Source organism: Rhinopithecus bieti, unplaced genomic scaffold (assembly GCF_001698545.2).
Source record: "Rhinopithecus bieti isolate Rb0 unplaced genomic scaffold, ASM169854v2 scaffold_18688, whole genome shotgun sequence".
NCBI lineage: Eukaryota > Metazoa > Chordata > Mammalia > Primates > Cercopithecidae > Rhinopithecus > Rhinopithecus bieti.
Genome location: NW_016809492.1, coordinates 1,482,531 through 1,503,507, shown reverse-complemented (window position 1 = coordinate 1,503,507; position 20,977 = coordinate 1,482,531). Strand labels below are relative to the sequence as shown.

Below are 20,977 nucleotides of genomic sequence, written 5' to 3'. Positions count from 1 at the left end.
TTTTTTGAGACGGAGTCTCGCTCTGTCGCCCAGGTTGGAGTGCAGTGACCGGATCTTGGCTCACTGCAAGCTCCGCCTCCCAGGTTTACGCCATTCTCCTGCCTCAGCCTCCCCAGTAGCTGGGACTACAGGTGCCCACCACCTCGCCCGGCTAGTTTTTTTTGTATTTTTTAGTAGAGACGGGGTTTCACCGGGCTAGCCAGGATGGTCTCGATCTGCTGACCTCGTGATCCGCCCGTCTCGGCCTCCCAAAGTGCTGGGATTACAGGCTTGAGCCACCGCGCCCGGCCGACAAAGGTGGGTTTTTACAATGAACTTTTTTATGTTATTAGGCTATGTTATAGTTCATGGATGGCCTTTCAGGAGAGTGATGTATGTATGGCTCTCTCTACCTAAACAAATGACCCAGATTACTGGGTATTTTAAGTTCCTTTAATTATTTATTTGGTTTTGGTTTTTTTTTAGACGGAGTCTCACTCTGTTGCCCAGGCTGGAGTGCAGTGGCACGATCTGCCTCCCGGGTTCAAGCGATTCTCCTGCCTCGGCCACCTGAATAGCTGGGATTACAGGCATGTGCTGCTGCGCCCAGCTGATTTTTGTATTTTTAGTAGAGATGGGGTTTCACCATGTTGCCCAGGCTGGTCTTAAACTCCTGACCTCAGGTGATCCACCCACCTCAGCCTCCCAAACTGTTGGGATTACAGACGTGAGCCACCAGGCCTGGCCTTAAGTTCTTTTAGCCACATTTAACAGCTTTTCACTGCCCTTTCCCAACCTTTTGTTTTCTGTAGTATTTAGTCCTTAGGCCTGATATGTTGCCTGCCACTCCATTTTAATTTTCTAGGTCTGGGTGCCTATAGGCCAAGAAATCATATTGTCACATTTGTCCAGAAATGAATTTAAAGTAAAAATAAGTGGGTTGTGTAGGATTTGGAGGAGTTACTTGCTATGAATAAAGTATGCTGATTATAACTTTGGGAGGTTCAAAGTCTTTTTTAAGCTTTTGTATTATCTACAGAGGTTTTTTTAAAGAAATTAATTTTAGTTGGCACATATAGAGATTTCATTTTATAAGCAACCATCAGTGGTAAAAGTTGTTAGTGTTGGTAACATGTTACAGGGGGATATGCACTGAAATTTCCAATCATGTTAAGGGTTTTTTTTTTTTTTAAAACCTGCTTTTAGAAATCAGAATTCTAAATTGAATTAAAATCTTTTTTTTTTTTTAATTTTATAGCTATGACTTCACACCTATGGATTCTTCCGCAGTTTATGTGTTAAGTAGTATGGCTCGCCAGCGTCGTGCATCTTTGTCTTGTGGAGGACCTGGTGGTCAAGACTTCGCAAGATCTGGATTCAGTAAAAACTGTGGCTCACCTGGATCATCACAGCTCTCTTCCAACTCTTTGTATGCTAAAGCTGTTAAAAACCACAGCTCAGGGACTGTGAGTGCCACTTCTCCTAATAAGTGCAAAAGACCAATGAATGCCTTCATGCTTTTTGCCAAAAAATACAGAGTTGAATATACTCAGATGTATCCAGGGAAAGATAACAGGTAAAAATAGTGATAATTCTGATTATAATAAATGAGTAACACTTCAATATGGTTCATAGTAACTGGAATAGTTAAGTAAACTTACTCTTTAATATCTTTTATTCAACTCATAGGTTGACTTTTTTTTTTTTTTTGAGATGGAGTCTTGCTCTGTCACCCAGGCCAGAGTGCAGTGGTACAATCTCGGCTCACTGCAACCTCAGCCTTCCAGGTTCAAGCAATTCTCCTGCCTCAGCCTCCCAAGTAGCTGGGACTACAGGTGCCCACCACCACACCCGGCTAATTTTTTGTATTTTTAGTAGAGACAGGGTTTCACCATGTTGGCCAGGCTGATCTCGAACTCCTGACCTCAGGTGAACCACCCGCCTCGGCCTCCCAAAGTGCCATGATTACAGGCGTGAGCCACCGTGCCCGGCCAGGTTGACTTTAAGAAGTTTAAGTGGAATTTTTAGGGTTATATGTAATTATTTTATAATACCTAGACAATTAGGTTACCTACCTTAGTAGTAAGGGTCTACCTTTTATTATTTGTGCTGTAGCCCAGGCTGGAGTATAGCGGTGCGACTCACTGTAGCCTCTATCTTCCAGGCTCAATTAATCCTCCTACCTCACCTTCCTGAATGGCTGGGATTATAGGCATACGCCACCACACCCAGCTAATTTTTGTATTTTTTGTAGAGATGGGGTTTTGCCATGTTGCCCAGGCTCTTCTCAAACTCCTGGGTACAAGCGATCTGCCTGCTGCCCAAAGTGCAAGATCTACCTTTTAAAATCATCTTATTTACCTGTTACAGGACACAGTTCTAACAATTGATAGTTGTATCTTTATGGAACAGCTTTTCACCTAAGTCAACTATGGATTGTACGGGGAACTGGCAATTTGTAGCAAGTTGCCAGAGTCGTCAAAAGGCTGAACTTAAGAGCTGTCCTCGTAGAAGCTGGGAATACAAATCAACTCAAGTCCTTCCTACTCTGTTGCCTGTACCCTTACTCATCTCCAATTCCTGTACTACTGAATCCCTCTCATACCAGTCAGGTTCTCCATATATTAATAAAGCTGTCTTCTTCCAGTCTTTGTATCCTGAGGATCAAAACTACCATTTCCTTTATCTTGATATTATGAGAAAAGTCAGATGTAACACAGTAATGAATAGCTTTGTCCTAGTTCCTTATTCCTAATCTAAGTGTGGAATTACGAGTCAAGAATTCTAAGAGCCTTTGTTTGTTTGTTTTGAGGCGGAGTCTCACTGTCATCCAGGCTGGAGTGTAGTGGCAGGATCTTGGTTCACTGCAACCTCTGGCTTGTGGGTTCAAGCGATTCTCCTGCCTCAGCCACCTGAGTAGCTGGGATTACGGGCATGTGCCACTATACCCAGCTAATTTTTCGCATTTTTAGTAGATACGAGGTTTCACTATGTTGACCAGGCTGGTCTCGAAGTCTTGAGCTCAAGTGATCCGCTCACCTTGGCCTCCTAAAATGCTGGGATTACAGGCATGAGCCACTGGGCCCAGCCCTAAGAGACTTTTTAATACTATTGACATTTTTTAACTCTTGGATCTGTCATTTGTGTGACTTTTGGCAATTAATTTAACTGTTTTTTTTAAAAAATTAGTTTGGAAGTCTACTTCTCTGTGACTGACTTTTAGGCTTTAAGGACATATTAAGAATAATTTGTACCTTTCCCCTTGTTCAGTTTTTGAGAAAATGGCCTCGGATTTAGTGACAGGTACATGCTGCATTTCTCCTTTTGTACATTTCTGGTATTATTAAACATATCCTTTGACTTCTAGAAACGGGATTCATGTCCCTATAAGTCTCTTCCCTGCCAGTAGTAGAGAATGTCAGCTGGGATGCATTCTGTATTTATTTACAATCCTGGGGGATTGGACTCTCCTGATGATAAGAAGTGTAAATCTCATTTTATCTTTAGGTGTTTTGTTTTCTGATCTTTTTATAGGATCTCTAAATCAGGTTATACTCTTTATTGCTCATAAATCTTTTTTTTTTTTTTTTTTTTTTTTTTTTTTGAGATGGAATCTTGCTCTGCGTCACCCAGGCTGTAGTGCAGTGGTGTGATCTCAGCTTATTGCAACCACTGCCTCCCAGGTTCAAGTGATTCTCCTGCCTCAGCCTCCCAAGTAGCTTGGACTACAGGCATGCACCACCACACCTAATTTTTTGTAGTTTAGTAGAGATGGGGTTTCATCTTGTTGGCTAGGCTTGTCTCGAACTCCTGACCTCAGGTGATCTGCCCACCTCTGCCTCCCAAAATGCTGGGATTAAAGATGTGAGCCATCGTGCCCAGCCAAATGTAGTATTTTCTTTGCATTTTAGCATTGCTGCCATGTGCTATACTGGTAATCATCTAACACTGAGGGCCATCAGATGTCACTTATCTCTAAAGTGAATGAGATAAGTCATATATAATTTTGAAAATGGATTTTTCCCTGTCTCTAATAAAGCTGCCTTAATTCAGTGAATAAATTCTCATTTGGAGGCAAATTCTGAGGGAATGGAGACTAGAATAGGTCAGAGACATGTAGCTCATTTTAAGTTGCTATAAATGTCCATCTGGATGTAACATTCACTGCAGAAATAATCTTTAGATGTGTGTATTTTATAGTTAGGGAATACAGCATATAGTCTATAGCATTGTGTACATTTCATTACCTGTCATCTTTTAACTTAAAAGAATAAATTTGTTTCCCAGGGTCGGCCCCTTCAAAAACATCTCTCATTCTTTCTTACTGTGGATGACTGAGATAGTGTGAATATGTATTGATTTGTTTAAATGTGTCAACCATTATACGGTACCTTTAACCCAAGACTAAAAGTTTTTTTTTAATGGGTTCTGCAAATGGAATATACAAATTGATTTTCATTTTATTATTTATTTTTGAGAGAGTCTCGTTCTGTTCCCCAGGCTGGAGTGCAGTGGTGGGATCTTGGCTCACTGCAACCTCTGCCTCCCGGGTTCAAGCGATTCTATTGCCTCAGCCTCCCCAGTAGCTGTGATTACAGGCGTGTGCCATCACACCTGGCAAATAGTAGAGAGGGATGATGGGGTTTCACCATGTCGGCCAGGCTGGTCTTGAACTCGTGGCCTCAAGTGATCTGCCCGCCTTGGCCTCCAGAAGTGCTGGGATTACAGGCATGAGTCACAACATGCAGCCCAAAAATTGTTTTATAATAAAGGAAAATGCAGCACAATGTTTAACTGCATTAACTTATTGGATAAAAAGACAAATACACTTGTAGGAGAGCTTCTGTGGTTTATTACTGTTTGAAGGCACAAATGCCTGTTGCTTTGGCTTCCATATTAGTCAGTATAAAAATCACTTGACGCCTGTAATCCCAGCACTTTGGGAGGCCGAGACAGGCGGATCATGAGGTCAGATTGAGACCATCCTGGCTGACATGGTGAAACCCCGTGTCTACTAAAAATACAAAAAAAATTCGCCGGGTGTGGTGGCGGGCGCCTGTAGTCCCAGCTACTGGGGAGGCTGAGGCAGGAGAATGGCATGAACCCGGGAGGTGGAGCTTGCAGTGAGCCGAGATGGCGCCATTGCACTCCAGCCTGGGCAACAGAGCAAGACTCCGTCTCAAAAAAAAAAAAAAAAAAAATCACTTGATGTGCTTTGTGCAAAATTTCCAGAATCTTATGTCTTATATGGGTGTCATGAAGCGAATAGTTAAAAGGTCTTTGTAGAAGGAAGGTGGTTTACATCTGTATGCCCTAGTTGAGACTGTTTTAGGTTTCATAGCAGAGTAACAAACAGGGGAAAAGAGCTTCTAATTTTAGTCATGATGTATTCTATCAGTTTAACTTCTTACCATTTTGAGTTTATCCAGTTTTCTCAAGTAATAAAATATATTGCCTAAAGGTTGATTTATTTGGTTTTCTCTTGAGAAATAGTAAGGCATGCATAGTTAATTCTACACTTACACTATGGTTGTGTGAATGAAAAAAGACCTGTTATCAAAACTATTTGATAGGTTACGGGCACAAATAGTGAGTGAGATTAGCTTTTAGTACAAGTTGGAATACTTCATGCTGCTGATACGGCACAATGGACTATCTGACTCGAGATTTTACTGGAAATGAGTATTATGGCCTTGACCTTTTCCCATCTCTATGATAGACAAGATTTTCATTTTTTAACTTCACATTTTTCTCCTAAAGTAGCAGCACTTGACATGAGATTTATGAAAAATGTGTACCTTCAGCATTGTGTAAATATTTATTTTACAGAGCCATAAGTGTGATCCTTGGTGACAGGTGGAAGAAAATGAAGAATGAAGAGAGAAGAATGTACACATTAGAAGCAAAGGCTTTGGCTGAAGAACAGAAACGTTTAAATCCTGACTGTTGGAAGAGGAAAAGAACCAATTCAGTATGTTTCAATAAATAGTGTTTAAAATTATCTTGCCTTGTCCCTGTAGGTGTACTGGCATGTTGGAGCAGTTGTTACAACCTTTAAGAGGTTGTGTTGATGTTATCTCTATTATTTTTATACTTCAAAACCTAATAATGTTTTCGCATCATCATATAAAGACTGCCTTTCCTCAAGTGTCATTTACTGTCTTAGCATGGAAAGTCGAAATCTCAGGCAAACTTTAAAAAGAATGTTTGTTCTAAACATTGGTTGGAAAAATAATTTTGGAATACAGTATTTCTAGTTGGGTTGAAAGATAAGCATTATTAATCCATTAATATCACAGTAGAAAATTTCTCTAATTTTTGGTATGTCACAACAGCTTGTCCTTAATTGGTGAGGGACCAGTGAGGCTGGAGGTGTTGGGGGAATGTTAGCTACCATTCATGGGGACTTGTGCCATTGGCACAGAATTTCTAGATTGAAAAATTTCGAGGGGGAGAAGAAATAGAAAGGCCCAGGAAGGGTGGCAAATAAGTCTATATGATAAGCTATGTTGGATAGACTTGTTTCTTACAACTTTTCCATTACTAAACTAGCATCTTTTAGGTTCAGTGTTTTTAGATTAATTGCAAGAAAATTGTGTGTGATACAGTGGGGTCAATTTGAAATATCATTAAAAAATGAAGGGAAGATAATCAGTAGTTTATAGTAGGAGAGCTGGCCAAAGATATTTTAAATTCACTCTGTGTACTTGTGCCTGTTTCTTAGTAACATGCAGGTCACATCTGTTTAAATTTTCAAGAATTTCTTTAAAATAGTGGTCAGTAGTCAGATGAGAGAGGTGACTGAACTGAGTTTTGGAAGTTCTTGGTTAATTTAGAATTTCATGTGTTAGGACTTTGCCTGTATCCTATTCTGCTCATCCTAGTCAGTGTCTTATGATTGCATACATTTTCTGGATGCTTGAGCCATCAGATATCAGCTAGCTTTTTAAAATCACCTTTAAGAAGCAGTATTTTCTAATAGTAAATTTATAAACATCTTACACATCTTAGCTTTCATATATAGGGTTACTATGTATTGATTTGTAAACATTCACTGAGTTTTTTATTTCCACAGGGCTCACAACAACATTAAACCAGGATGCTTATGTTCTTAAGTCTATATTTGCATATACATTGACTCTTGATGGAAAGACTTAAGAAGATCAAGGTCTCACCATTTGTCCTCAATTCGTGTGACCATAAGATACTGATAGCATTGAGTCTTGAAATGATTTAATAATATGAGTGAGGATTTGCTTTCTCCATTAGAGCACTAAGCTAAAACTATCAACATTTTAAACCAAATTGCCTTATTTTTCTTCCAAACTTCATATATGTCTATCAGGTAATATAGGCTTGAAAATTGATATCCTGTGGTGCTAAAGTACAGTAGAAAGAGAGGAAAAGTGTATACATGTTTTATTTTAAATTGTACGAAAGGGGAATTTAAAAAATATGTAACTGCTGTTTATACATTGGCTCCTTACTGCTTATTAATCTGTATTGTACACATGATGGAATGAAGCAGAAGCTGGGAGTCGGCCTTTCTTCGAGTAACCACCACATGGCTCAGCATCTGTGCCAAACATAGGCGCTCCTAGTCTGGTCAGTGCCAAGAGGCTACCAGAACATGTGGCAGGTGGCTGGTGTTGGTGTCCCAGCCTAAGAGCCACCTGCTGCAGTTACCATGGCATGCTGAGTTGATGCACCAGGTGGCAGCAGCCATCCGTTATTTCCAATGGAGACCTAGCCCAGGCCAAGGTAAAGTTAGTTAATAGCATTGGGATATAGTCACTGTAATGGTGCTATTAACAGTCAACACCATTGTATTTTTTAACTTCGTGTTCTATATCTCCTCAGCCATGTATCTTAAATATATTTTGTCATCATAATCTTTATGGTGGGGGCAGACTTTGCACTTATTGCAGTGCAACACTTGCACTTTAATTTCCTCCAACTGTCTAAAATTAGAGCAAATACATTGGCAATACAGCTGCTTTTGCTCTGAGCTACAATCATGGCTTTTCATGTTACTTACCAAGTGGTGTTTCTGGTTAGGAATCACAGCTGTAAAATTGATTTCAGTTCATTACACTTCTTCATGATGTTGCCCCTAAATTTTGCACACTATATTCTTGTATATTATTTCAAATAAATGGAAAAAAAAAGTTGCTTATCTCTGACATTTACTGGTTAATCTTGGCTGAATTTTATTTATGAGTTCTCAGAATAACAGGTTCAGGAGATGGAAAACATAAGGCAGATTCCTAACACTGCTAATTAGGAGGCTGCTGATGGGATTTTAAAATTAAAACAAAATGTTAATAGTGGAACAAGAGCCATCAGAAAATAAGGACTTAGATTATCTACCAGTTATAGAGAATCGCTATAGAATAAAAATTTTTATTTTTCACATGGTATCTTTGTTATAAGGTTAAACAGCCCAAAGGTCTGCTGTTAATGATATGACAAAGTGTAACAAAAGCCTTGCTTTATTTAAAGATACAGTATGACATACTTAAACAAGGCCATTTAACCCTGTATCTTAGTTTTGGGATGTGCCGGTGGTTCCTCAACTTTGTTGTCTATTGGAATCATTTTGGGGATTTTTTTTTTTTTTTTTTAATACTGGTGTCAGGCTCCCACTCCCAGACATGTTAATTAGAGTGCAAGTTGGGCATCAGGATTTTTAAAAACTCCTCTGGTGATATGAATGTGCAGCCAAATTTGGAAACCACAGAGCTACATGCTTATTTAGTGAAGGCGGCAGGGTTGGGGGAAGCAGGGTACATATTATATAACATGTTCATATCCTTTTAAAAGAAGTGGGGACTTTGGGTTTATGTACCCATAGGAGGACTCGGTTATGGATGGAAAAGAAATTTTAGCCTTGTACAAAAATCTGAAAGAGGAAAACATCTTTCTGGAAAAATCAGGTCCATGGAATTAAAAGGTGATGACTCGACATTTTTATGCTAAAGTATAAGTGCTAAAGAGGTAAATAAAGGTTGATAGGAAATACAGAACAATCAATTACATTCTTAAAATAGTAGATAGTAGCTGTCTTTTGGAGTATGTGTTAACTGCCAACTATGAATGGGTTAGCACAAAGTGGAGATCAACAAAGCTTTCATATTGTTACTGAAGAGCAGACATAGCCTTCTGAAGCAGCTGAACCATTATGGGATAAACTGGTGCAAATTCTTTGCCTTCTCTACTTCTCACTGATTGAACGTAAGCTTCCAGGGCTCCCCTGAAAACCGAAATGAAAACAATGTCAGAATATGACATAAATCACATAAAACAGATTAGGGGATACCAATGTATAAAAATTATTAATAAGCTAATTTCTGCAACTGTTAATGCTCAGTTTCTCAAGCCAAGTGACCAACAGCCTTCACTCATTTACTGGTACTGTTACTACAGTGACTATGTTTAGTGTGAAAAACTATAACCATGTTTTCAGTCTGCATTGTTCTTAGTGGTCTAGTCATGTACTCCAGAGCCCTCTGGCTGTGTAAATACGTTCTCAATTTCCCTCTTCCCTGCTTTCCTACTGAAGACGCCTGCAACGGAATAGGCACTTGTGCCTACTCCCAGAGCTCACAAGGGGCATCCTGTGCCTCTGAAAGGCATGCTCAAGAGTACAGGGGGATGGGGCCCTTTGACACATTGGGTAACACCAGTAGATGCATTATAATCCTGTTATTTGATGAACTATGAACAACCAACAACTAGAATAAGTGCTCTTGGACTGTAATTATTGGCAAAATATATGATTGGGAAGCAGTCTGAATTTAATCAAGGGAATGCGGTACCATTCCATTATTTATGATTATGGTGTTCTCATGGATTAGGTTGGGGGTTAGCAAACTGCCTGCAGGCTGAATCTAGCCTGATGCTTGTTCATTTATATATTTGTCTGTGGATGCTGTCACACAGTGGCAGAGTTGAATAGTTGAGGCAGAGACCATGTGGCCTGCAAAGTCTGAAATATATCTGACGCTTCTTTTACAGAAAAAGTTCATTAGTCTCAGTGTCGAGACATCACCTTTTAATTCCAGATCATCTGTTTACGTGGAGCTAAAATGGCTACTAGATTAATTTTTAATTATTGGTCTGTTTAAGTACCAGGTACACAAACACATTTTTGTCATAATTATATTTTCTTCAAAATTTCAGTTTGAGATTGGAGCATTTGTATAAAGATGTAAGTTAATACCATTACTCAGTTCACACACAATAGCACTTAATTCTTAAGTGGTTTTCTTTTTGCTCTCAAATACTGAAAATACTAATCTAACTGGGTTTGTTCAAGATTTTTCATTGAATTGTGGGAAATACCCTTCCCCAGAGTCTGGCTATCACTCATCAGTTTGTAGTGCCCTTCCATCCCACCAGCCACTGTCCACGTAAAGGGATTTCAGATCTCTTAAGTTCCAGCCCTGACCTCCCCCTCCTGATCTTTGCTGCTTCCTGTCCTCTGGACAGTTTTATCTGACTTGCTTCCAGGTAGCCCTCAAACTCACTTGTCAAAAAACTGGGGCAGCGTTCAGCCTGCGTTATCTTATTTCAACAAAGGGCACCGTCAACTTAAGGTCTCTTAAGTTCTTTTCCCCTCCTACACCTAAAACAGTTACCAAATCCTATTAATTTGCTACACACATTTCCACATCCAGTCCCTCCTCTCCCCTTTGCTTCACTTTGAACCCTTGCTATCTTGTGCCCTAATGATTGCTGTAGCCTCTTAGGTGGTGATCATCCTGGTGCTATTTCTCCCCTGTTCTGGTCAGTCTTCCATATTATAGCAAGAGGTCTCTCCCTGAAGTATTAACAGCACTTGCCATGCCCTATGCTTTATAGGAAGTGTGGAAAGGTCTGACTTCTGTATCAACAGTCTTGACTTAGCAGGGTCCAGCATTTTGGAATCCCTGAAGGCTGGCTGCCTGCTCTGGTCAGTGCCTAGACTCAACCCAACTGAATACCAGCTTCATCATCAAGCTGCTCCCAGCCCTTTCTATGCTACTGCTGGGTTTTAGATAGCTTGATGTGGCCTAAAAAGACCCTCAAATCATTAGTTTCCATTTTTGTGTTACCAAGTAATGTGCAAAGCATGTTTGCCCCATTTGTATAGCCCAACCTGACTGCCCACCTGAGTGGCAGATCAAGATGTGTCTGTTCATATATTACACTGAAATAAAGCTGTCTCTGCCTAACAAAGTAGGGTGTGCCAAAGGGCCTGTTTATCTTTGGCCATACTGAATGTTTCAGTTAAAGAGCCACATTCTCTTAGCCTTTTGCACATTATGTTCCTGTCCTTAGAATACCCTTCCTTGCTTGCTTTCTTGCGCAGCTCTTTATCTCTTAGGACTCAGCTTCAAATGCTCCCTTTTAAGAACAGCCTTTCTTAACTCCAGGCAGCAGTAAAGACTGCAAGCCACCTTGGAGTCACACAGGTTTGTGAAACTATCTAACTTCTGTATCAACAGCCTTGACTTAGTAGGATCCGGCATTTTGGAATCCCTGAAGGCTGGCTCCATGCTCTGGTCAGGGCAGGAGTACTTTAAATCAGGTATGTGGAGGGCTGGGCAAGCCCTTGCTGAAGAAGTGTAGCTGTTTTAAACAAGATGTAAGTTCATACCATTACTCAGCTCACATACCCAGTTTCAAGTCCTAGCTAACATACCACTCTCAACTGGCATGCAAGATGGAATTTAGTGCTCTTAGAGAACAATGTTTTGTGAGATGCCTTAGTTCAACTCAGAGCTGACCCTTAATGGAGATACTTGTCTATGAAAAAAACTTGCTTCTTTTAGTAATATGCTTCTAGTTGGTATGCCATCCTGGAAAATTGTCTCCACTCCCTAAATGTAGTCCCTACAGAATCATATACAGTAAAGAAATCCCCAAGAGCTCATCCGTCTTTTTTTTTTTGAGACAGAGTCTCGCTCTGTCGCCCAGGCTGGAGTGCAGTGGCCGGATCTCAGCTCACTGCAAGCTCCGCCTCCCGGGTTCACGCCATTCTCCTGCCTCAGCCTCCCGAGTAGCTGGGACTACAGGCGCCCGCTACCTCGCCCGGCTAGTTTTTTGTATTTTTCAATAGAGAGGGAGTTTCACCGTGTTAGCCAGGATGGTCTCAATCTCCTGACCTCGTGATCCGCCCGTCTCAGCCTCCCAAAGTGCTGGGATTACAGGCGAGCTCATCCATCTTTAAGACAGTGAGATGTATGTATCAGTGTCTAAGAAGTGTTTATATTCACAGGAACTATAATTTCACAGTGAATGGATTAGATATATTTGATGTACAAAAATCAACGTAGTTTCGTTGGCATTTAAAAGGATAAGACATCACATAAGTTACACAATATGTAGAAGAAAGATCAGAAATGAGTGGTTAGATTTTTGGGTAGTCATCAAGAACACCATCAGAAGTATGGGGGAAAAAGATGAAGCTGCCCTCCCACATGAAATTAGAGCAAGATTTTCGAGTACTTATTAAATTACTTCATTTGCTTAAGCAAAACATTAGCTTTCTTGGAAGTCAGGCCAAGCGTTATGTAACAGTCTTAACTCTGGTTTGTAACCAAAATAAGTAGATTATTGAGGTTATCCTTATTGGGAAAAAACAAAACACGATTAGTAGAGGAATGGTTTGTGGTAACATGGCAACACTGCTCAATGTGACAAAAACTAGCCAAGTGGAGGTTTTCATGGAAAACAACATTGATTTTTGTCAGGCATTTAAATATTCAGTGTGATTAGTAAGTACTGAAATGCGTAAATGACATAAAGATACACTACATGCCTCAATAAGCAGTTAAGCCCAGGCTTTTCCCTGGTTCTGTCCTCCCTCTTGGTCCTATCTCAGGCACTCCGTTCACAGAACTGATAGGTAGCTGGTGACATAGGGGTACCCAGAGAAGAAACATTACCCTCCATCAATGGAGATCTTGGGAGTTCTGCAGAAATAGAGAAGAGCTGAGAGAATGGATTCCAGACTGTGGACCCTGGACCACGGCAAGAAGGCAAGGGATCCAAGGATGCACATGGCACCAAGCATTCTCTGACGGTGTAGAGAAAAGTACCACTAGGCTAATAAGGTCTGTGAACATTTTTGCCATCATAACAGTGTACTTCTACTCAAAGAGGGCCATAAGAAGAGTTGCTCTCCACGGCAGATATCCAGAGTAAATGGATTTGAGGCCAACCCCAGCACTGTTACAGAGCTTGTGAAATCTTTGCATCAAAAACTCTATCTTTATTGAAAACACATTCAACAGTTACAGACCCACAGGCATGAGCCAGGCGGCTGCCTCTGCATCTGAGGGAGCACATGTGTCTGGAGCACCTGCCTGATGCGGGCTGAACACATACAACTGTCCCCACTTAAACTACTTGGTCCCATGAGTAAGTCATTACTCTGATTTTCAGATGAACTTGACTAGTACTCATTTAAGCTCCAGAAAGCATCTGGTGTCAGAAGAAAACAAGAAGGCAGGATAGTTCACTATTTGCCATTTGCTCAGCAGCAGTAGTTACACTATCCTCAATTTGCCCTATTTTATGACAACCTAACACATTACGCTGGGAGGAACAGAATGAGTATACAACAAGGTTTGCCCCAGAAGCTAAAACAAATTTACTGACATTTAAAGAGCAATACTCACCCTCAGTTTGTCTACAGGGGAAAGAAATTCATCCAGTGGTGCTTCAGTATGCAAGAACAAAATTGTTTTGCAATAATACATAAGAAAGAACATTCTCTAGGACAAAAGTCCCCTCATTGCCAAGAGCCTGGGGTGCAGCAAGAGTATTTTTTTGAATCCCTGAAGGAGAGCTCAATTTTTTGCTAAGGGCATGAAGGTTCTGGAATCAGCCATGTGTGGAGGGATGGGTATGCCTTTTTAAAAAAGCATGACAGTATTTCTGAGCATGATTTTCAGTTGCTAAATATAGGCTTAGCAACAGCACTGCTGATGAAATCACTCAGGAGACATTTTTAAAGAGAAGCAAAACAGATTTGTGATGTACCCACAGCAGGACAACTGTTTTGGATGAACTCATTCCAACTTGTTAAGATGACAAAAATGACCAACTTGTTAAGATGAGAAAAATGAACCATGTTCAATTAACTGAATCCTCTTTTTAAGACTACCAAGTGTGCTGCAGCTAAGTGAGTCTTTGGGACTCAGGAAAAATAATCCACACAGACATTGCAAATCCTTGTGTTAGTCCCAGGCCCAAACTCCTCACCCAAATCCAAAGCCTTTCCCGAGGGCAGATTTTACCAGGAGCATTCACCGGGGGGCTGGTAACCTTTCCCATTTCTGTGTCAGATGTTCATAGCTGAGTAACAGATAAGCAAGGAAAAAGAGCAGGGTCCGAGCTAATCTTTATCCACACATATGCCCAGAGGGCCAGTGGCTTATGTAGGATGTGGGCACCAAGCTTGAGGGCTCAGGGTCACTTCTGGAAACAAAGCTGACAGGCTGATTTTCCAACTGACCTGTCGCAGCTTCCTCAGCAGTCTTCCATCCTAACTGAAATATGACCTACGCCACTGGCTGCACCCTGGACCTTCTCGGGGAGCTGTAAAGAAATCCTGATACCAGGCCTACCCCAGAGATTTTGAGGTAGGCGCGGGTGAGAGGCCTGGGCACTGGGAATTTTGCAAGCTGAGTAAATGATTCTTGTGCACCCACGCGGCTTAGAACCGCCTCCTCATGTCAGCCCCGCTCTGGCTTTAGGGAACCAACTCATCACCCGGCACTGAGGCCAACAGAGGGCCACTGGGTGTCCTGGGCCCAGACCGACAGAATTGGGATCCCCTGGGAGAGTTGAGAATGACTTCAAGAGCATTTAGAGGCACAGCAGGAGTGAGTTTGAGGAATAAGGATGACAGAGGAGTTGATGGCGTAAAGGTTTTCCAGCTTGGCCAGTTAGGTGATTGTGACCTCCCAACCAAGACAGGGAGTATAAGAGAACGAGAAGGTTTGAGAGAATAGAATTATTTTGACCATTTTGGGGTTGAGATTTCGGTGGGTGGTCACAGATGAGAGCAAGTGTACTGGGCCAAGGGCCCACCAATAGGCAGCCACAGGCCTGGGGGCTCTTAAGTATAGAAGGGGCACTAGAGGCACGGGTCTAGACAAGCTCGCCTGGGAACCAAGGCAGAGGGAGGATGAGAAGAACAAAATATGGGAAATGATAGCATTTAAGGAATGGCTGGAAGAAGATAATTCAGCAAATGATGCAGAAAAAAAAAATGGCCAGAGAAGTTAGAACAGAAACAGACGGCTGTGGTGTAACGCAAGCTCTGAGAGGACAGGGCCATATCTCGGCTTACTTCGTATCCTCAGTTCCTGGCCCAGGGCCTACCATGCTGATAAAATGTGAGCTCAGCATCAATAAAAATGTGTTGAGTCCCAGCTTATGAGTTTACAGAAGGACATGGTGGTCAACTCTAGCTAAAGCTACAGAGTGGTAAGAATGGGAATGTTTGGTGGCGGAGAGGTCTCTGGTGACGGTGAGAGCAATCGCAGGGAAGAGTGTTGTTTAATAAGCCATGTATGACAGTTAAAGCACCCCACCCTGGGCACGGTTGGGGTACATGGGGGTGTGTGCACATGTGTGTGAGGGCACACGCATATGTATGTAAATGCACTCATGGGGCACTACTAGAGGGCCATGGTATCCAAGTGGCTGCCGGGTTGTTCTTGTTTCCTCCTCAGAACTGTTTCACGCTTGGGTATTTTTAAAAGTTCACTCACATCTGTGTTCCACCAATTCAGTAACTGCAGCACACGAAAATGAAGTAAAAGATGCGGGGCTAGGGCAAAACTTTTCCTAGCAGATGATGATTTTCAAAGGTAGAAATGCATGGTCCTTAGGGTTGCATGGGACACAGGACTGCACATCAGGGATATGAAGGTATGGAATGAAAGAAAGCAAAAGATGTTGTGGCCAACATTTCCAACTGCTGGCTGCTCCAGCACCTGTGCCTAGGCAGTGAGGTGGCCTGCCACCGGAAGGTGCAGTCACATGTGCACACCCCTAGGCCCTGCTCCTTCATCCTCTCCCGCATCCCCACCCTCCTTGGGCTTCCAGCCCAGATGGGTGCCCTGGAGCACCTGGCTTTACCTGATGAGGAGGAGCCTGTCCTTTTCAGATGGATGGTCATCCAGCCACTGAGAGAAGCGTGCGTGGGACCACTCTGCCCTCTGCAGGGTTGAAACACAATTAGAGAGTACATACACATTCTTTAGTAAATGGCAGCAAGTGCTGGTTCAGAAAGCATTCTCAAGGATTCCCAAGGTGAAACTGCCTCGAAACCTGCCCAAGGGAAGTGGGAAGGGGCACAGGCCTTGGTGCACCTTTCTGACTGCCAAGGAGCCTTCTGGATTTGCCAGTTGATGGTGGGTCGGCAAAGAAAATGGGGCTGCCATCAAAAATTCTTTATGAACACAAATGCCTTGTGTCATTATTACAGGTAAATTCTGGATGCATCAGGTAATTTTTTGCACTGCTGAGAAAGAAGATGCTGAGCAGTGGGAGTCTTCCTTTACTATCATCTATTCACTGTCAAAGACAACAACTAACCAAAGCAGCAGAGGGCCAGGAATCATTCAATGAGTAGGGCTCAGGATTCACATAGGTAATGGGAAGAGTCACAAAATGGTTCTGGCTTGACTTTATTTATTACCTGGAAAGGAGATTTCAGCTCAGTGGGTGCTCTCGTGAACAAAAACTGAATAATGATGCTGAATGGAATCACATCCCCCAGTGCAGGACTATTGGCTACATGTTCACTTGCCTGGAAGAGCAGAGGTCTAGAGGAGAAAAACATAAGTTATTTCACACTGTTCAATATTGAAATAGGTGATCTGGTGGGACAATCATTCTCCCTGTAGAATAGCATTTTTCCTGGACTGGCCACTGAAGGAGCCTCCACTGCTCAACCACCCTATTCAGCATTGAGACACATGCGCCTCTGCCTCCACACGCCCACATGCTCACAGGCTCATCTATCCTTCAGCTCCTATTCGACCCCCAGCTCATTGGTTTGTGAGTCTGACATCCACTGGACTCAGCAAATGCTCCTTATAAAGTTCATCTAATTACTAGGCTAAAAGCAAATAAAGAACAAAACCAAAGCCTTCAAGTAGTTGTTATTAACAGATTCTTATCTTCGTCAATCCTTTTAGCTTTCATTTAAAATAGAATCCTTCTTTGAACCATAATCAAATGTGGGTACACTCAAACATTTTCTACACAACTTTTCAAAAAGGCAAATATGTCTTTGTATATACAAAGTTATTACTTTGCTGAACATTCCATCAAAAATTTATGCTGGCTCCCTTATACTATATTACATGTCTGGGTTTCACCGTCCACATTTTATAGAAGGAGCAGGCAGGCAAATCCATTCCACTACCAATTACATACCACCTTGTGCAAAAGGCTGGCGAGAATTATTTGAACTGTTACTGGCTTTGAGCTCTTATGGATGAGAGCTGATTAGAAGCGGAGCTGTGGACATTGAATTCCAAGTGGTAAGATGGCAGCAACATCTCTTGACAGATCAGATAATGATTTTGAACCATGTAAAAGAGCACTGTATTCTGGGGTCTTTCTTCACCCCAACTTAATTACTCTAATTATGAATGAAGGCCTGTACAAAAATAGAGAAGCGAACTTCTTCCCTACACTAATGATAAGGTCTTAGGTCAAGAGTCAGGAATGTTCTCAATAGAGAGCTGGTTCTCATTAGATACAGAATTATTATTAGTAAAGATGGCTTTAAATTAACTATTCTACAAGTAAAAATCTATCTCTATCAAATAACATTATGTTGTATTTTCTTTAGCTACTGGGGAAGGATTTCAGTCATGTATGTTGTCTATCACCAGAAAGCCATAAAGCTCCAAACCAGACATTCCATGAGAAGATGACTAAGGTCTTCTTACGGCCACACTGAAAATGTGATGTACCTGCCTTGAAAATCTGCAAGGCCCAAATAATTTCACAGTGTTCAGTGCTGCGGAGAAGAACAAAATATGGGAAATGATAGCATTTAAGGAATGGCTGGAAGAAGATAATTCAGCAAATGATGCAGAAAAAAAAATGGCCAGAGAAGTTAGAACAGAAACAGACGGCTGTGGTGTAACACAAGCTCTGAGAGGACAGGGCCGTATCTCGGCTTACTTCGTATCCTCAGTTCCTGGCCCAGGGCCTACCATGCTGATAAAATGTGAGCTCAGCATCAATAAAAATGTGTTGAGTCCCAGCTTATGAGTTTACAGAAGGACATGGTGGTCAACTCTAGCTAAAGCTACAGAGTGGTAATATAAGAATGGGAATGTTTAGTGGCGGAGAGGTTTGGTGGTGGAGAGGTCTCTGGTGGTCAAGGTCACCTTGACCGTATCACTCCTCCCACTCCTCCAAGTCAGCACAGAGTCACAGGAGGGATTCTCCTAACCCCATGTTTTCTACAGAGGAAAAGAGAACTGAAAGTAGAGATCTAGCTTCCCTAGCATTCTGAGGTGCTTTAAAGGAAGCCTACTACTGTCTTGCCTCAAAAGGAATACCAGAGTAACTGCAGTGCGAGATCCCCTGGTGTCAAACAAATCAAGAAGGTGGAGTTTGCAGTGACTAGTGTGCAGATCTGGGTGGTAGCTCTGTGTTCCTGCCAGCAGTGGCACCTGATCAGAGAGATCAGTTAATGATCTACCCTACCTGCAAAGCTAAGTCGGCTGCTCCCAGAAGCTGAACAACAAGTTCAACTTGGCTTGAGTCCCTAGAAAACTAGCCTCTATGTGCAGCCTCAGAGCTCACCCCAAGGCCCTACCCAGGAAAAGAGATGCCCACCACAGTGTATTTTTTTGCAGACAACAGGGGCTAGATTTGCCCAAACCCTGAAGTCCAAACAGCAGCTCCAAACAGTTGCTCCACCAAGTGTCAGAGCCCATCCCATGGTCCAGCCTAGGCAAAGACTATGGAGCATAACCTCTGGACCTGTCTGTCTAGAACAGTGATCCACCTAAACCTAGAGCCCAGCCTGCAGACCTGCCCAACTGCATAACCCAAATAGCAATACTCCCCAACAGGGAAATACACTTTGTGACCCTGCCGGATACCAGAAGCAATCACAGTTCCCAGCCGGTAGCTCCACCTGATTGCAGAGGCCAGCCAGTAGTCTTGCTGGAAGGTGAAGTTCAGCCAGCAGCCCCGTGCAAACTCAGAACAAACGCAGAGACCCAGCCAACTAGAGAAACTGACAGCAAGCTCTGCCTCCCTGGGGTTATTATCAGTTGGCTCATCCAGAATCACAGGCTAAAGTAAATAATGAAATTCAATCTATGCTGAAGAACACCTCTAAACGATGGAAGAGGTGGCTGTCTCCTCAAATGCACAGACATCAGTTCAAGGACATGAGGATTATGAAGAATTAGGGGAATAATGACGCCACCAAAAGAAATTAATAAAGCTCTAATAATGGACCCTAATGAAATGGACATCTATGGAATGACTGACAAAAAATACACAACAATCCTCTTAAGGAAGTTCAGCAAACTACAAGAATATATAAATAAAAAGTTAAATGAGATCTGGAACACAATATATGAACAAAATAAGAAATAGAAACTATAACAAAAACCAAATAGAAATTCTGGAGATGGAGACAACAACAACTGAATTGAAAAATTAAATAGCAAGTTTTAACCATAGACTTGTACAAAAAATTCAACCCAAAGAGAAGTTCACCAAGACACATAATAAACTGGCAAAAATCAAAGACAAAAAAAATTGAGAAAGCAAGAAATAAGAAACTTATCACATACAAGGAACTTGTAATATGGCTACTAGACGATTCTCAGCAAAAACCCTGTAGGGCACGATAAAATGAGATGATATATTTAAAGTGCTGCCAACCAAAAAAGCTATCCTTCAGAAATGAGAAATAAAAACTTCCCCAAGCAAATGCTAATAAGGTTCATTAGCAGTAGGCCTGCCTATTGAAATTCCTAAATGGAGTTCTCTAAGCTGATATAAAAGGTTGCTAATTAATAAAATATATGAAAACACAAAAATCAATGCTATAAATAATATAGAGTCATACTCAGAAAAACCTAGAACTGTAATAGTGGTCTGTAAAATAATTTTATCTCTAATATGATCTTAAAACTATTAAAATTATAGCTCAAGGCCAGATGCAGTAGCTTATGCCTGTAATCCCAGTACTTTGGGAGGCTGAGGTGGGCAGATCACTTGGGGCCAGAAGTTCCAGACCAGCCTGGCCAACATGGCACAACCCTGTCTTTACTAAAATACAAAAATTAGCCAGGCATGGTGGTATACACCTGTGGTCCCAGCTACTCAGGAGGCTGAATCACGAGAACCGCTTGAACTGGGAGGTGGTGGCTGCAGTGAGCCAAGATGGTGCCACTGCACCCCAGCCTGGGTGACGGAACGAGACTCTGTCTCAAAAAAAAAAAAAAAAAAAAAAAATTATAGCCCAAATTAGGGATACAAATTGCAAAATGATGTATATTTTGAAAACAAAATATTAAAATGTGTAGGGAAGGGGAACAAAACTGTAGCGTTACTATATGTTATCAAAATTCGGTGTTATCAGCTTGAAATATCCTGTTACTAGTATATGGTTTTTGGAAGCCTCATGGTAAGTACAAAACAACAATCTAGAGTAGAGGCACAAAACATCCATAGAAAGAATTCAAAGCATACCACTACAGAAAACAATCAGACCACAAAGGAGGACAGCAAGAGAGGAACAAGGAAACAAAGCATCCACACAACAATCAGAGAACAAACTACAAACTAGTATTATTGAGTCCTTACCTATTGATAATTATTTCTATTTTAAGAGCAATAAAATCTCCAGTAAAAGACAAAATGGCTGAATGTATTAAAAATAAGACCCAGCTATGTGCTGCCTACAAGAGATTCAACTCCTTTTTTTTTTTTTTTTTTTTTTTTT

The 20,977-nt window shown here is 41.6% G+C and overlaps 2 protein-coding genes across 2 annotated transcripts in view; one reads left to right on the top strand and one right to left on the bottom strand.

Moving 5' to 3' along the window:
• Positions 1 to 8,157, top strand: part of HBP1 (HMG-box transcription factor 1) — a 34,588-nt gene extending 26,431 nt beyond the window's left edge. The window contains exons 7-9 of the mRNA XM_017889543.1: positions 1,238 to 1,555; positions 5,809 to 5,950; positions 7,055 to 8,157. Coding sequence (XP_017745032.1) covers positions 1,238 to 1,555; positions 5,809 to 5,950; positions 7,055 to 7,072 — 478 coding nt within the window. The 3' untranslated portion in view covers positions 7,073 to 8,157. The remainder of the gene's footprint in view (positions 1 to 1,237; positions 1,556 to 5,808; positions 5,951 to 7,054) is intronic.
• Positions 8,158 to 8,364: 207 nt separating this feature from the next.
• COG5 (component of oligomeric golgi complex 5) overlaps positions 8,365 to 20,977 on the bottom strand; it is a 375,408-nt gene continuing 362,795 nt past the window's right edge. The window contains exons 20-22 of the mRNA XM_017889562.1: positions 16,682 to 16,808; positions 16,120 to 16,199; positions 8,365 to 9,232 (exon numbers count right to left, since the gene is read on the bottom strand). Coding sequence (XP_017745051.1) covers positions 9,118 to 9,232; positions 16,120 to 16,199; positions 16,682 to 16,808 — 322 coding nt within the window. The 3' untranslated portion in view covers positions 8,365 to 9,117. The remainder of the gene's footprint in view (positions 9,233 to 16,119; positions 16,200 to 16,681; positions 16,809 to 20,977) is intronic.